The sequence below is a fragment of the Coregonus clupeaformis genome, chromosome 19 (assembly GCF_020615455.1).
Source record: "Coregonus clupeaformis isolate EN_2021a chromosome 19, ASM2061545v1, whole genome shotgun sequence".
NCBI classification, from domain to species: domain Eukaryota; kingdom Metazoa; phylum Chordata; class Actinopteri; order Salmoniformes; family Salmonidae; genus Coregonus; species Coregonus clupeaformis.
Genome location: NC_059210.1, coordinates 47,076,472 through 47,093,533, shown reverse-complemented (window position 1 = coordinate 47,093,533; position 17,062 = coordinate 47,076,472). Strand labels below are relative to the sequence as shown.

Sequence of the window (17,062 nt, the reverse complement as noted above, 5' to 3'; positions counted from 1 at the left end):
GTCCTCCATCGTAACAGGATGCGAATGAAACAAGTATACAGAGTACCTTTTGAGCGCAACTCACCAAGGGTGAAAGAACTGCGAGCTCAGTATGTGCAAGTAAGTGTACATTCAGAAACATTTACTGTAATCCAGATTGTCTACAGTACTAACACATACTATGTGAATGACATTACTCTTCAGTACATACAATGTATGTGAATCAGAAGTGCATACAGTTGGCCTAATTGTACTCTACAGTATAGCACTGTCTCTGTACGACTTACAAAATCCTACATACAGTATATTGTATTTCTACACAGACAATATTTGACTTGGAATCCTTGGACAGACCCCATGAGTTCATCTTTGTCGATGAAGCAGGCTTCAATCTAACAAAGAGGAGAAGGAGAGGCCGAAACATGATTGGACAGAGGGCCATTGTTGAAGTCCCTGGTCAACGAGGTGGCAATGTCACAATCTGTGCTGCTATCAGCAACCATGGTGTTCTACATCACCATGTTACACTCGGGCCATATAACACCCAACACCTTCTAAGATGTATTGCCAATCTAAGAGATATTTTATTTGAGCAGCAGGTTCAAGAGCAGCAGGGTCAAGAGCTAAATGAGAATCCCATTCCCACCTATGTGATAGTGTGGGACAATGTCAGTTTCCACCGAGCTGGGAATGGTTTAACATCAATGGGCAGTTTATGAACTTGTACCTCCCTCCATACTCGCCTTTCCTGAATCCGATTGAGGAGATGGAAAGTATATGATAGACAACCCTACACTAGAGTAGGTCTGCTGCAAGCCATGGATTTAGCCTGTGGTGATATAGGTGAGGAATCATGTCAGGGCTGGATACGGCACACTAGAGGCTTATTTCCCCATTGCCTCAGGAGGGACAATATTGCTTGTGATGTCGACAAAGTGCTCTGGCCTGACCCAGCCCAAAGACAAGAAGAAGCACATTGATCACATGTTTACTCCTTTGATTTTTGTCCCTTTTAGTATTGTATACTGTAGTACAGTGCATTGTAGGCTGTATACTGTACAATGGACAAATTGTATGGCCCTGAACATTGTGCTTTCCATTTGTTAACAGTACTGACTACTCAATAGATTTTGACTGGTTGCAGGTTCATATCAACAAAGAACAAGAATTACAGTATCACAGAGACAAAGGACAAGTTTGTGAGATGCAGGGTACAGTACTGTAAAAATAGGGGTACAAGGAGGAGGAAGAACAAAAAACAAAATTGCAAAGAGCAAAGCAGAGTAGTGATTTCTGATCAATTTTGAGCTACTATGATAGAACATGTTTTCGTTCATCAAAAGAAAATTCTCCCTGAGAACTGTATGTTTTGAACAATGTGTTTTCTATTTTTCAGTGTATTGTTTACTGACTGCTTGAGAGTGTATATCATTTTGATCACTTTGTTTATGATTTGAGAGCAGTGTTTGATTTTGAACACAGGTAAAACTGTTTTGAGGCGAATGTTTCATTTTGCGAGAGGAGTCAGAGGTTTTGTAAATAGTGCTTGAAGATGAGGTTTTGTGTTGAATGTTTTCAGAAAATGGAGCAAGGTTTCAGAAATTGTGTATTAGCAATTGAGAAAAACTGTAATCTGACAGTTATATAAGGAAACTCAGGATCCCTGGGGTGGACATGTGACTCATAAGAATGTAGGGTGAGAAGAGTGAAATTGGGTGGAGATAGAAGAGGAGGCAGGTTTGGCGAGTGAGCATGAGGGAGACAGTAAGAGAGAGAGAGAGAGAGAGAGAGACATTGAGAGAGAGAGAGAGAGAGAGAGAGACATTGAGAGAGAGTGAGAGAGAGACATTGAGAGACAATGAGAGAGAGAGACAGTGAGATAGAAAGAGGGAGACAGTGAGAGAGATAGACAGTGAGAGAGAGAGAGAGAGAGAGAGAGAGAGAGAAGTACCTTTATTGAGAGCTTGCAAGGTAGCAGTGAGAGTCCGTCATGTCCCTCTCCAATGGCAACGTCAGAGTCCTGACTGCTCATCTCCAACAGACCGTTCTCCAGGCTCTGATAACACACACATTACATTGTCTATATGAACGGAGCTGCCACTGTATTGAAGCCATTGGACCCAGTTTAACATAGCGCACTACGCCTTATTACGGGCAATATGTTCAGTACACATCATTGCATTCTGTATCAGAAAGTAGGCTGGCCCTCTCTGAAGTCTCGTAGACCAATGCATTGCACTCTTTTTGTTTATCAAGCCCTCCTGCATAAACTTCCGCCGTACCTTACCTTACCTTACCCAGTCTCAGGGATGGCTAACTCTGGTAGATGTGCTTTTAGTTATTTTTCACCTTATGTGTGGAAAGATCTCCAATGCACTTTAAAATTGGAGGAATTGGTTCCTCTAAGGCTGCTAGGATACCTTTTTACTGTATTGTGTATAATAATGTGTATTTTAATGTTTATATTGACGTTTAATTTAATGGGTATATTGTATTTTGATATGTATTGTTGTTGTGCTAAACAGGGCTCATCTGGAAAAGAGACCTTGGTCTCAGCATTGACTCCCAGTCAAAATAAAGGTTTAATAAATAAATAAAAAATACTTAATTGGTATACAGTAAATACTAGTCAGGTTAATCTTGTCCAGTCATACCTCAAAGTACTCCTTTGTCCGTTTTGAGTCCTGCACCACATAGCGCCAAGCAGCTATGACAATCTTACAGTGGATAGCATTCCACACTCGCTGGATCTTCTTCATGGCATCTGAGAGCAAAACACACACAAGCATTATACATGTTCTGCATGAAAAAGTGAACATATGTCACGACTGCCTCCTCTCCTTGTTCAGGCAGGCTTCGGCGTTCGTCGTCACCGGCCTTCTAGCAACTGACGCTCCATATCTCATCATTCCATTTGTTTTTTCTTGTCTATTACACACACACCTGGTTCTTATCCCCTCATTAGTACATGTATAAGTGTTCCCTCTGCCCCCTTGTCCTTGTGGGTGATTGTTTAATGTGAGGAGAGAGTAGCTTGGTTGAGCTACGTGTATTTTGTATTGCCGGGGTATATTTTCCCTGTGTGCCTGTTTTGTTCCAGTGCACCTGTTTTGCTCACTGGACTGTTTGACGCTATCCAGCGTAACTCTGTGCTACAGAATAAACTCTGTATTCTGTGATTTACCCTCCTGTGCCTGACTCCTTCAAATCACCTATCACAATATACTGTCGAAAAATGATCTATTTGTGGAAGAAAATAAAATCGTAGAAACATGGATGTTGCAACTGTATTTTGTACCAACACTTTAACTCAATAAGCATAACTGAGTTAGGGACACCCAAAATAAAAATTATCTGTATACTGTCATTCATAATGCAAAACATCCTGACAGATTTTTTAAAGCAAAATCAGTCAGACTAACAGCAGTCTGGATAACTAACTGTATTAGCTAATAACTTTCAGCTGACCCACTTAACATAACTGACCAAAAACAAGCCATGCTGTTTTTTGGAACTATGGTCTCATACTGTACTCTGCAGCTTTGCAAAAGACAGGCGATTCACGCATACAGGTTACTCACATGGATACTAAAGCATAACTTTTTTTATGTACTGAAGCACATGAATGAACGGAGGTCAGTCAAGTAATGCTCTAACAGTAATGCATAAATATACATTAGTCATAGATAGGCCTACTTAGTAGAGTTTGGCAAACTACCCTCCACATTGATGTTGGGACCAAATGTTCCATAAGAGTCTAATTTACATTTTAACCTGTAGCTCAGTTGGTAGAGCATGGCACTTGCAACGCCAGGGTTGTGGGTTCGTTTCCCACAGGGGGCCAGTATGAAAATGTATGCACTCACTAACTGTAAATCGCTCTGGATAAGAGCGTCTGCTAAATGACGTAAATGTAATATAAATATCTTCTAAGGTGCCAAAATGGCACCCATTAAAATTCCAGAGGCTTAAACTTTAGTTTCCCTACAGTAACTCTGTAGACTATATCAATGACTCTGCAACACATGCCGACAGTAGTTGCCTACCGTTCTGCCTTCTCTTGCGGACCTGTACCCACTCCACCCACTTGCAGAGTGCGACCCTCCGGCCCCTCTGTATGTAGTGCCTCTCAGCTGTCTCCATCTTCAGTGTTAGCTCCCTGGCCTCCTTCCGCTTATTCCAGATGAACCTTTTCCACGCCCTGCCAGCGCCCACAAAACACAGCCATCATTAATTCAGTGAGCTGGCAGGTAGGACTGATCCTGTACACCTTCATTCATTCAGCGGGGTAGAACATGAACCAGGGGCATTTTCATTCAATAGGGGTAAGTCGTGTATAGAATAGACCTACAGTATATGTGCCTCAGTTATCTTGTTGAATTGAAGTCTTTGATTGTTCTATACAGCATATTTATATCTGCAACACCTTAAAGGTTTCACTCTCCTCAATGAGCTATTCCCCCCAGATACTCAGTTATTCAGATAGCAGCATATGTTAGCTAGACAAAGGCTGTCAGTGATACTAGATACTGATATCATCCTCCCAGGGCCTGTACTACCTGCATCAGTAGGAGGTGAAAGGAAATACAGAGTACAGTGTCTCAGCTAACCCCCCAGCTTGTTTACCAGTGACCCACGGAGAAGGACTTTCAATCACACGTCTCGTTATTGGCCACCACTCTTCATAGACAAAAGTGTGTGTTTATTAAATTTGAATTATTAACTGTCAACTGCACTGTAGGCCAATGTTTTTTAACAGTATCTAAGCTTCATATTGATGTCTAAGCTGATGATTTACTTTGGAACTGACTAATCAATTGGAAGAGTGGTATTCTATGGTGCTTTCAAGACAACTGGGAACTTGAAAAAAATGAGGTCAAATCATGACGTCAGTGATCTTTAGGAAGATGCCAGAGTTTTTCCCAGTCGGGGCTTGTTTTTTTTCCAAGTTCCCAGTTGAATTTTGTATAGAGGTCAACGAGAGAATGTTGAATTTGGTCAACAAAAAATTGAATTGCTAATTTGCTACTTGAGGCTTATTTGATCGAATAGAAGCTTCGTAATGGTTAAGTTTTTACGAATGCACTGAAATAAGTAGACCCACGTGGCAAAACGACTTTATATCGGACTTGTGCCTGTTGTTCACACAGGCACAAGGACTGAAAAAAATCGTGGACTGATTTTTGTTGTTCACACAACAGGCCCTCTCATTGGCTAGAATGGTCCCACCTGATCTCGCCTCCTCCAGCCTGCCTTCCATCTTTGAGAACATGTATTTCCATTGTTAGTGGTCACTCGACTATATTGTCAATATAATAGAAAATCTTTGACTGTATTGAACGACCAGTTGAAGAACGGTGTGATTATGATGGCCCAGAGGGAGATTGTATGGTGTGTGCTGCACCAGTTTAGCGATTTCAAATGGTCACACCACAGAGATAGATAGAGGACTTTAGTGCCCAAAAGCCTGTTTTAGCATGGGCAGCACGATTGAGGACTTTCAGGAGAATTCTGCAGACTCTGTCCCGTTTGGTAATAAGCATGTCTTGCATATTGACCTGAATAGCATAACAACCTTGATAATATTAGGCTAAACCTTACACATGTCCTTAGGAAACCCTGTTCTGCATGTATATCCATCCAGTACACTTCTACAGAGGTGTGCCTGCTCCTTATTGAGATGCCTCAGGTCTTTTGAAATCTAGAGGCTTCTCAGGGCCTGGTCCGGACTCTGGCTCTGCAGACACCAGCTACCAGTCCAGTGGAGGGAAACCAGCCCCCAGCTTTGTCTGTGCAAAGAGAACCAGTCCCCCAATCCCAGGAGCCTGGGCAGTTCACACAACTTGTCTCCACTCCAACTAAACCAAGGCCAATGCCCAAGGGTGGAACTGTCCGAAGCGAGTATGAGCCAAGAGAAACCGTGGAGCAGGCCAACTACCCCAGTCACTCCAGTGTTTATGGTGATCATGTTTCTAGCCATTCTGGCTCTGCCCAGATCGGAACCTCCGCAGGACATGAGCCCAATGAGTTCATCCCAGCTCCCTCTGACACCTTTGTTCAAGAGCCTGAACATGCTAGCACTGGTAATGATGTCCAAACTCCCTACAACCCTTTACTTGAGAGGCCAGCACTTAGTAACATTGTCAAGGAAATCAGTTTCGCAAACCATTCATGATTTAAAACAATTTGTGAAGTCTATGAGGAACACCTTCCTTAAGCCAGGTAGACCTTTCCAAGAAACCTTGGACACTGTGCAGAATTAACATGTCCCCCATATTCAGCTGCCAAGCCAAATATCCCAAACTATCCATGTCTCTATTGAGAAAAGGCTTGCCCAAAATGGCTGCAGTTCGACCCAGAGCTTGAGAGAGCCAGCCTCTCCAAAGCCCCATTGAAAGTACACTGTCCCTAATCCTCTCATCTCTACCCAAGGTCCAGCCTCTCCCAGTGGTTATAGCAGTAAAGGCCCTGATTCTGTTCCCTTGTATCATTCTAACGAAGTCCCTGCAGGGGAATATGTTTCAAAGAGCTATGGAAGTCTTTCTTATGCTGGCTCAACCTTTGGAAATGATGGTGGTGCTTATAACAGTTTTGATGTCCAGAGTGAACAAATCCCTAATGTCAAGCAGCCGTTCAAAGTGTCTCAAACTGGCTATGTCCCTACTGTACAAAGGCCTTTCCCTTCCAGTTCTTCCTCCAGACAGGATGGACAAGCTTTGTCTTCCAACAGTGGTGGCTACCAGAGTGCCCCAAGACTCAGCCCCCCTCGCCCATCCATCCTCTCAGTATGCCAACTAAACATGGTTCTCAAAATGGGACACATTTTTTGTATTCAATAGGTGAGCTTTAGATAACAGGGGTTACTTACTTGAAGCACATATTTGTTAAACTTATTCTGTAACAGGAGTAGGCCTTCTCAAACAAATGTGAGAGAAACTGTGGAGGGAAGGAAAGATGTAAAGGTGAGATTATTTTCAAAATGTAGGAAACCACTAAACCTTACCAACCAAAACAAACTGCAAATACATCCAACAAGTTTGTAAAGCCACAAGCTTGATGTAGTCATTGAGTGCAAGGAATATGGGACCAAATTCTAAACTTCTGACTACTTTAATACACTATAAGTGAATTTGCCCAAATACTTATGACTTGTTCAACAAAATGTGCTTTTATTTCTAAACGTTAAAACAGATATATGAAAATACATTCAAATAAAAGGTGACATACTGTACTGTCACCTCATATGAAACGTTTGATCTCAAATCCAAAATGCTGGATGGAGTATAGAGCCAAATGTAAAATGTTTGCTTCACTGTCAAAATACATGGAGAGTGTATGTAGGAAACCACTCAACCTTACCAGTGTATCATCTCGTTTCCCAAAGATGTCACGCACCATGCTTCCTGCCAGTGAGGTTATGGCGACTTGTTCCGGATCATCAACACATGTATGCCTAGAGACAGAGCTTTGATAACATTTTCTGCAATTCACTGCAGCTTTTATCAACCTGGTTTCATAAAGTTTTGGGCTTGGCTATGATACTAAATGCTAATCCCTCTTGCATTTCAAACGTGGGAATGAAACTATCACTGCCATTATACTCAGACCACACTGCATTCATTGTGGTGTGGGCCATGCACTGCAGTGTTGATAAGTAAAGCAAGTGGGTCCCCAACTTGAACCTTTATCAATCCGTCAATCAATCAATTGTATTTATAAAGCCGTTTTTACATCCGCAGATGTCACAAAATGCTTATACAGAAACCCAGCCTAAAACCCCAAACAGCAAAATAAAGATGTAGAAGCAAGTGCCTAGGAAAAACTCCCTAGAAAGGCAGGAACCTAGGAAGAAACCTAGAGAGGAATCAGGCTCTGAGGGGTGGCAAGTCCTCTTCTGGCTGTGCATGAATATTTCATTCTTGAAAATAAGAAAATGCACGTGTGCTGTGACTTACTCCCTACACAGCTTTTCAGAAAGTGGAAGTTTTGAGACGTTTTTATTTATAGGTCACAACCGTTTTATATTATTGACCAATCAGAAGTAGGATAATGTAACAGGCTACCCACCAATCAATCTCAACAGTGTCCCGGTTTTCCTGAATAGACACAATCTTCCTTTCCAGAAAATGTAATGGCCTTTCAGGACACGACACACATAAACCTGTTAATAATGCCTGTTGAAACACCAAACGAGTATTGTAAATATTAAGGGACAAATTTAGCTATATAGCTAACTAAGTTAGCTACCAACTGCTATTTAGCTCTGTTGTTAACTATCTAGCTACTGTAGCTAGCTAGCTATCTTACGTTTGGTTCACGAGAGTTGGCATGGCAAAATTAGAGACATTGTAAAAGTCTCACCTGAAATATCTGGGGCAAGGAATGCTTCAGTATATATTCCCTCAACGCCGGGTCAGCATTTTGTAAATAAGCCATATCAAAACTCCATCCCAAAGTAGGTAATATAGATAGCTAAGTGCAAAATTATCAAAATATTTGTCAACACAGAAGGCCCCGTTCTGTTCTCTGATTGGACACTTCCCTGTACAGTTTACCGTTACCTAGTAACCAAGATTCCATGTTGGGGGGGGATATTGCTATCAGGTTGTAAATCACAGCTGGCCTGGTAAAAAAAATTCTGCCGCCACCCATTAGGGATGCAGTTTCAGTTTCAATGACTCAATATTGACGACTGTAACTAAGGTTGGGAATGTCAATGCAATCAAACTAGCAAGGGCAATCATCACAACTCAGTCATAGCGTGGCTAAAATGCTAGCGTACGTGTCAAACAGAAGTCCTGCGGGCGGAATAGGACACACAAGCGAGTCAACAGTTGAGTCATCTACTTTATGAAATTACAGCCTGAAGCGCTCACATCTGTGAATTCAACTTCAATTGTGCTGCTTTACTTTATGTATATATATATATATATATATATATATATATATATATATATATATATATATTTATATTTATATGTGTGTATATATAATAATAATAATATAATATGCCATTTAGCAGACGCTTTTATCCAAAGCGACTTACAGTCATGCGTGCATACATTTTTTTGTGTACGGGTGGTCCCGGGGATCAAACCCACTACCTTGGCGTTACAAGCGCCGTGCTCTACCAGCTGAGCTACAGAGGACCACGTATGTGTGTATGTGTGTGTGTGTGTGTGTGTGTGTGTGTATATGTATGTGTGTGTATATGTATATGTGTGTACATGTGTATGTGTGTATATGTGTATATATGTATATGTGTGTATATATATATGTATATGTGTGTGTGTATATATGTGTATATATATCTATATGTGTATATAGATATGTGTATATATATGTGTGTGTGTATATGTATATGTGTGTATATGCGTATATATATATATATATATGTTGTGATGTCACGAGAGGCTACACAGCTTTCAGCGGGATTGCTCAAGTAGTGCAAGGAGACCAGGTTCAATCAAAACAAGGATTTTATTAAAGGTCTTGGGAAACTAACGAAAGTATAACACAATTCTGTTCTCTGGTGGCTCTTTAAGGGTTAACAGTTCAGGGATGTCTCTTCCACATCCACAATCACAACTCTCACTCGCTCAAATAACTTTTCCCCAGTCTTACTGTATTCCACGTTGCAGCTAGTGGCCAACCCAGCAAAACGTCCTTCCAAATGTCCCACACGTATTTCCACAGGTGCAGATATCCAAAAGTGAGTATTTCCCAAAGGTAAGTATCTCCAAATCCTTATATTCCTCATGGAAGTGGACGTGCAGCACTCTTGTCCTCCAGAGAGCCCAGGTTGGAGACTGTGTCTCTTCCCTTCCCAAACCTTCAGCTCATCAGCTCCTGATTGGTTTCAGCTGCGTGGGAAGATTGGCCATAGAGGGTTGGAGTTCCCGACCATACCAGCAGATGGAGCCATAGCTGTCTGGGTTTGCAGCCATCTCAGGGGGATGTAACGTCCCTCCAGGACACAGCCTCTCGTGACATCACACATCCCCCCTCCTCGGGACCGACGTCCTCGTCGGGGTAAAGGCAGCGAAGAAGGCATCACGCCGGGAGAGGGCGTCCGCATTGCCGTGGTGCTTGCCAGACTGCTCTCTCTTCAACTCCTCCAACTCTAGGACCAGGGACTCAGCCTCCTGTTGTCTCTCCTTGAGTTTCTTACTGAACGCATCAGCCTTGGTTTTAGCAGAGTTTAGCTTCTGTTGAGCAGCTTTCAGTTCCTTCTCTCTCTCTGCCTCCGCATTCTTCATCTTGTTCTCCAACACCTTGTACTTCTCCTCTGCCTTCTTCTGGACCTCCTTACTACTGCGCAGGGTCTCCTCACACTCCTCGATGGTCCTGCGCAGCCTCTCCAGCTCCTCCTGTTGCTTAGGGAAGGAGCTCTGTTGGAGTTTAGCCTGGAGGATATCTAACTCTTCTGTCTTCATGTCTAACTGTTGCTTTAACAAACGATACCTCTCAGCTGTCCCTTTCAGACCAGACAGTTCTTTGTCCAGATTCTGTAGCTCCGTCTCTGTGTCGGTCTGGGCACCTGCCATCCCTATCAGAGCCCGGGCGGGAGTGAGTAACTCGGAGGATTGCACCGGAGCCTTCCCAGGATGAGTCTTGCCTCTCCGTTTCCGAGGTACTCGGGTTATCCTCTCCTGAGACTCTCTCCAGAGTGGGTAAAAGGCTGGGCAGTCTCGTCCAATTAGGACAGGGACGGGGAGGGAATCAACCACCCCCGCCGTCGTGTGTATGGTTCCCCGTGTGCTGGTCATTGTAAGTTCAGTAATGGGGTATTCTCTGGTGTCCCCATGGACACAGGAAACTGGGAGGACTTTCCCCGGGGTCAGACACGTTGGGCCCACCAAATCCTTACGCACCAGGGTGGCCCGGCTACCAGAATCCAGTAAGGCCTCCACATCATGGTGATTCACAGTTACCGGGCAGGTGGGGGGTCGATCTGGGCCGCCATCTACGACTCCCAAGAGCGAGGCAAAACGGTGTGTGGGTGCTGAGCTGGAGGACTCCGCAGTGGGCATAGGTTCATCGGCTGGTTTCCCACACTGCCAGGAGATATGTCCCATCTCCCCACACCGGTAACACTGTCGAGTTTCCCCCTCCTGGTGTACTCTTCTTGGACCCGTCTGGTTTCTGGCTCCCCCTGGAGCCGGGATAAGTCCTGACGTGGCTGGGTTCGAGACCTTGGGGTCCTTTGGACGGGTTCTTCCCATTTGTGGTGGGGCCGCACTCCTGGGGTCTTTTCGGGAAGCATTCAGCATCTCCGCTGTGGCCTGGTACTTTTCCACAGCTTCCACGGTCAGATCAGCCGTGGTCAAGGCCTGTTGACTGATGAACCGTTTTTGCCTCATAAGGCAGGGGCGCGTGAGGTAACGATCCACCACAACGGCCTCCACCACCGCCGCTGCTGTATTCCTCTGCGGATCCAGCCATTTCCTTGCGATTCGGACAAGTTCATGCATCTGTGCCCGAGGAGGTTGGTCTGGTTGGAAGGTCCAGCTGTGAAAGCGCTGGGCCATACCAAACTTTGTGAGTCCATATCTGCTGAGGATCTCAGACTTCAGGGCATCATAGTCAGTAACCTGGTCAGGGCCCAGGTCCCGGACAGCATTCAGCGATTCCCCGGTTAGAAAGGGGGGCTAACAGACCAACCCACTGTTGCTTGGGCCAGGCTTCCCTAGTGGCCGTGGCCTCAAATGCATGCAGGTATGCCTCAATGTCATCGGTAGCTCCCATCTTAGATATAAAGTCACTTGCCTTTATTGGGCGGGTATTTTGGACCACCCTCTGTCTCTGCAACTGCAATTCCTCTGCCTTCAGAAGGTTGGCTTTCTTTTGCTCCTCCAAGAGAGCCACGTTTGCTTGCATCTGGGCTTGCTGGCCAGCAACAAGGGCTTTCAATATGTCCTCCATTTCAGTCGGGCGGGAGCCTACGGCCAACTTGGAAAACTGGGTGATCAAACCTTCGGTATCCTCCTCTGACATGCACTATTAACGCTTGAGCGTGCCCGTATTCTCCACCATCTGTGATGTCACGAGAGGCTACACAGCTTTCAGCGGGATTGCTCAAGTAGTGCAAGGAGACCAGGTTCAATCAAAACAAGGATTTTATTAAAGGTCTTGGGAAACTAACGAAAGTATAACACAATTCTGTTCTCTGGTGGCTCTTTAAGGGTTAACAGTTCAGGGATGTCTCTTCCACATCCACAATCACAACTCTCACTCGCTCAAATAACTTTTCCCCAGTCTTACTGTATTCCACGTTGCAGCTAGTGGCCAACCCAGCAAAACGTCCTTCCAAATGTCCCACACGTATTTCCACAGGTGCAGATATCCAAAAGTGAGTATTTCCCAAAGGTAAGTATCTCCAAATCCTTATATTCCTCATGGAAGTGGACGTGCAGCACTCTTGTCCTCCAGAGAGCCCAGGTTGGAGACTGTGTCTCTTCCCTTCCCAAACCTTCAGCTCATCAGCTCCTGATTGGTTTCAGCTGCGTGGGAAGATTGGCCATAGAGGGTTGGAGTTCCCGACCATACCAGCAGATGGAGCCATAGCTGTCTGGGTTTGCAGCCATCTCAGGGGGATGTAACGTCCCTCCAGGACACAGCCTCTCGTGACATCACAATGTATATATGTTTGTGTATATTGTTGCGGATACAGGTATCCTGTGTTTTTTTGTGTTTTTCCTCTCCTTCTGCCCTAATCACAGGTGTCCTGTATGTTCCTGATTGATGGTCGTTGGGGTGTCTGCTGATTGCTGAGGTGGACCAATCAGTGGACATTCCTCTTCATTGCACCACCTGTTTCTGGTTTTTCAATCACACATCCCATTGTTTAAAAGCCGGTCAGTTGTGTTTGTAGAGAGAGACTGTTTTCTGTATGTGAGTATGGATACTGCGGTGTCCTGTGTTTTGTGTACTCACTCATTTGCTGGTTACTCTGTTTGGTAACTTTGTTGTGTGTTTCTGGGAAAAGGGGAATTTAAGCAAGTTGCCCTTGGGCATACATTACCCATAGGAAGAAAACTGTCTAAAAACACTAGTTAGACCTGAGTGGACCACCCACTGTATTTTTGTATGATTAGCAGTAGCTTAGTGGTTCTTGAGGCAGGCAAGATCAGTTTAGTTTTTTTTTACACTAGTTTCATTTCTTGGGTCCTGCTCAGCCCTTTTTCCCAAACCTTTACCGTGTGTTCAAAAATAAACATTCTATGTTTGACGGTAGTTTATGGTTGTCGTGTAGTTTTTCTCACTGTTCCATGTCACGATTCTAATTTGCATGAATTATGTTACGGGTCTCTTGTCCATCCACCCTAGACGTTTAAAGCCACGGGGTTCGTAACTATATATATATATATATATATATATATGCATGCTACTGCTCGACAAAAAAAAAAGTCGACCAACAGCCTGTCGACTAATTGGGGTCAGCCCTAATCTGAAAATGGTTAGGATTAAATGTCCATACTTAATTTCAATAGTTCATACTTTATTCAATACCTAACCTTCGGTTTGTACCAAATCTGTTTAACAATCAATGTCTCTGTCTGTCAGGTTTATGTGGACCAGGTGATGGAACTGATTGAGATGTCTCCGGTGAACTCTGACCTCCCGGTGGCTGCCCTCCGGCTGTTGACTAACCTGTCCGTCACAGATGACCACCACCACCTACTCAGGGGGTCAATTACCCTCCTCTCTCTGCTTGTTGTTAGCAACCAAGTGTTACAGGTACAGTAGGTGCCATTTATGAAGTGTTGTATAGCTTGTGTATACTGGGACCTCAACCCAAATGTGATTCAGTGTAAATCCTAGTTATGATTGAATAATGTATTCCTACTTTTTCTTTACAGATTCAAGTTTTAAAAGTGCTTGTGAATTTATTCTCCAATCCTGATATGATGGATGGCATAGTGCAAGCTACGGTAAGGCTGACACATACAAATACATTTACAACCAAATCGGCCAAAACAGCCACACCTTGGTCATCACCTGTGGTCCTCTGTAGCTCAGCTGGTAGAGCACGGCGCTTGTAACGCCAAGGTAGTGGGTTCGATCCCCGGGACCACCCATACACAAAAAAAAATGTATGCACGCATGACTGTAAGTCGCTTTGGATAAAAGCGTCTGCTAAATAGCTTTATTATTATTATCAACTTTGATAGGGCCTCATATTACTATGATTGTTAATTTAGCCTACATATAAGTTTCACTATTTAGTCCAGAACCAGAGCTGTTTTCTTTGAACTGTTGGCTCAGTTCAGCACCTGGGTATTTTGGGTGTGTACATATTATACCTAGTCTCATGAGCCAGACTCATAGTCTTCCTTTAGTATTCCTCTGATGGGTGTCCTATGCACCAGCCTCCATGGTCCTGCTGTGACAATTTTCTGAGCTCTAAACTTGACTTGTTTTGAGCTGTGTTGCTCCCTGTGTCCTTCCCAGGCTCCAGCCTCTGTGGTGCTGCTGTTTGACGTGTGGACCAGCCTGGCGGTGCTCTTGCGGCTGTTGATGTTTGCAGGTAACCTGAAGGCCTGGAGGGCTTCTGCCCAGGTGGCGGAGGCCCTGAGGAGGAGACAGGATTGCCTGTACTGGGGTCCTGCTGGATGAGTCCTCCCAGCTCCACAGCAGACTGATCTCCTCTCTCACCCTGATGGGGAGGTTCGAGCTCAGGTGGCCCGGGTCCTCTCGTAGACCCCCATATCGAACCGAACTCGACACCGCCTCTCTTACCTACAATATTATTTTAACCTCCAACCTAATTTTCCCAACATCGACTCCTTAAATGCCCCAAATCCTCCTAATAACAAATCCTCCTTAATCATGCCACCAAACATACATCCTACCTCCACCCTCTTCCCTTGCCACAAACCTCCAACATAACGTACACCGCAACCAGACTTAATCAATGTGCCTAGGCCTGCCCGTGCCTTCAAACACCACCCAGCGCTATATCCCTTCTGCCAATTTCCACCCAACTTCAGTCCTACTTCTCCACCTCTCCAAACCAAACCATCATAAACCTCCACCCACTGGAAATCTATCCAGTTCTCCAGTGATCAAGGAGGTGAGGAGGAGAGGAAGCCATTTAATTGTATTGAGACTCGGGCCACCTCTCCCTCCCACTCCTTCACTCAGGCTGTATTTAAAGAGGCAGTGCTCCTGCAGAACTTCCACACAGTGTCTTTCTCTCTCCCGAGAACATGTTTTCCACTTCCTCTCAAGGCATCATGTTCCAAGTGAAGCCCCGTAATCTAAACCCACTGCCAAAACCTTTCAAGTAAAGAGAATGTGTCGGGAATATGCCCTCTAACACCTCACACAACTGCTAACTGCAGTTGCATGGTGAACTGTGCATATGTAATGGAGGTGGTTCAGTTAACCACATTCGCATGATGAGTACACTTGCCTGATGCATAAAGACTTGCAATAGCTCCTGGACCTAATACCTAGGCTTTAGCTGAGTGGGCTAACACATCTTCTGGATGAGACCCACTGGACAGGCTGGCCAAATCATTACTGTATGTTGAGTTTACTTGATGCACACTTTTTGCATGCCTTGTTGACACCAGTACAGAGATGCACAGCTCCAGTCTTCAAGGGTCATGGTGGGTTGGAAGTCTTGCCCGCTTAAACTGTCAATCAGTAACTGATTTACCCCTGGGAATCAAAGGTCAAGTTAGGCATATCCAAAATATGTGCACTAGCAGCTTAATGCTTTCAAGAAGAAGTAGTACTCATTGCACTGCAGACTGCTTAAATAGATAATAGACAAACATTTCCCGACTTGAGTTGTTTGTTTAAATCACTGAGAGAAGAAAAATGACAACCAGCTCATCTCAGGCTTCATATAAAATCATACAACTGGTGAATGAGACTGAGCCAGGTCAGACACTATAGACCTGGGAGGACTGGTGGTATGGACCCCTGTTGTTAGCATGTCACGCACCGTAGACTGTTTACAGAGGAACGAGGGAGACTACTGCCACTGATCTCCTGTTTGTATGACTCAATAAATGTCAATGGGGTTTTCCCTAATCCAATGGCATTCACATCATCCGAATGGGATTTTTAAGCACTTATCTCATAAGACATGAGGGTGATATGAAGTATAGGCTACACTATCTCTACAAACACAACTGACTGGCTTTTAAACAATGGGATGTGTGATTGAAAAACCAGAAACAGGTGGTGCAATGAAGATTAATGTCCACTGATTGGTCCACCTCAGCAGACACCCCAACGACCATCAATCAGGAACATACAGGACACCTGTGATTAGGGCAGAAGGAGAGGAAAAACACAGGGTACCTGTATCCACAACAATATACACAAACATATATACATATATATATATATATATATATACGCATATACACACATATACATATACACACACACATATATATATACACATATCTAGTTCTCCAACTCCAAACACCTCATTTAGATAATTGTGGCCACATTGAAGACCATGATTGGTTGTGTTTCCCCTACTTATTGTATAGATGGGTTGTATAGATTGCCCCCCCCTTTCCCAGTTAGATAGGTGTGTAAGTGCTTGTCAAGATCGGTTTGGAAGAACTTGACTGGCCTGCACAAAGCTGTAACCTCAACCCCATCGTACACCTTTGGGATGAATTGGAACGCCGACTACGAGCTAGGCCTAATCGCCCAACATCAGTGCCCGATCTCACTAATGCTCTTGTGGCTGAATGGAAGCAAGTCCCCGCAACAATGTTCCAACATCTAGTGGAAAGCCTTCCCAGAAGAGTGGAGGCTGTTATAGCAGCAAAGGGGGGACCAACTCCATATTAATGCCCATGATTTTGGAATGAGATGTTTGACAAGCAGGTGTCCACATACTTTTGGTCATGTAGTGTAGATACCAACAGTAGCATCCCCTTGTGTAAAGCTTATTTACTACAGTTATTCATGAAATATTAATTTTTATTATGAAGTTGACTGTCTCCATGCCTCATTATTTTAGCATGTCATAAAGGAAAAGTTGAGGTTCTCCAGCATTGAGTGTTTCCAGTAAAATACTGTGTGCAATCTCCACAAGCAAAAGCAA

The 17,062-nt window shown here is 44.1% G+C and overlaps 1 protein-coding gene across 2 annotated transcripts in view; it reads right to left on the bottom strand.

Annotated features, from left to right (window-relative positions):
* Positions 1-8,480, bottom strand: part of fbxl13 (F-box and leucine-rich repeat protein 13) — a 50,555-nt gene extending 42,075 nt beyond the window's left edge. For both annotated transcript variants that reach the window (XM_041836651.1, XM_041836652.1), the window contains exons 1-7: positions 8,341-8,480; positions 8,047-8,153; positions 7,339-7,432; positions 6,848-6,915; positions 4,026-4,180; positions 2,634-2,743; positions 1,931-2,035 (exon numbers count right to left, since the gene is read on the bottom strand). In XM_041836651.1, the coding sequence (XP_041692585.1) occupies positions 1,931-2,035; positions 2,634-2,743; positions 4,026-4,180; positions 6,848-6,915; positions 7,339-7,432; positions 8,047-8,153; positions 8,341-8,415 (714 nt within the window). In that variant the 5' untranslated portion in view covers positions 8,416-8,480. The remainder of the gene's footprint in view (positions 1-1,930; positions 2,036-2,633; positions 2,744-4,025; positions 4,181-6,847; positions 6,916-7,338; positions 7,433-8,046; positions 8,154-8,340) is intronic.
* Between the last annotated feature and the right edge of the window lie 8,582 nt (positions 8,481-17,062).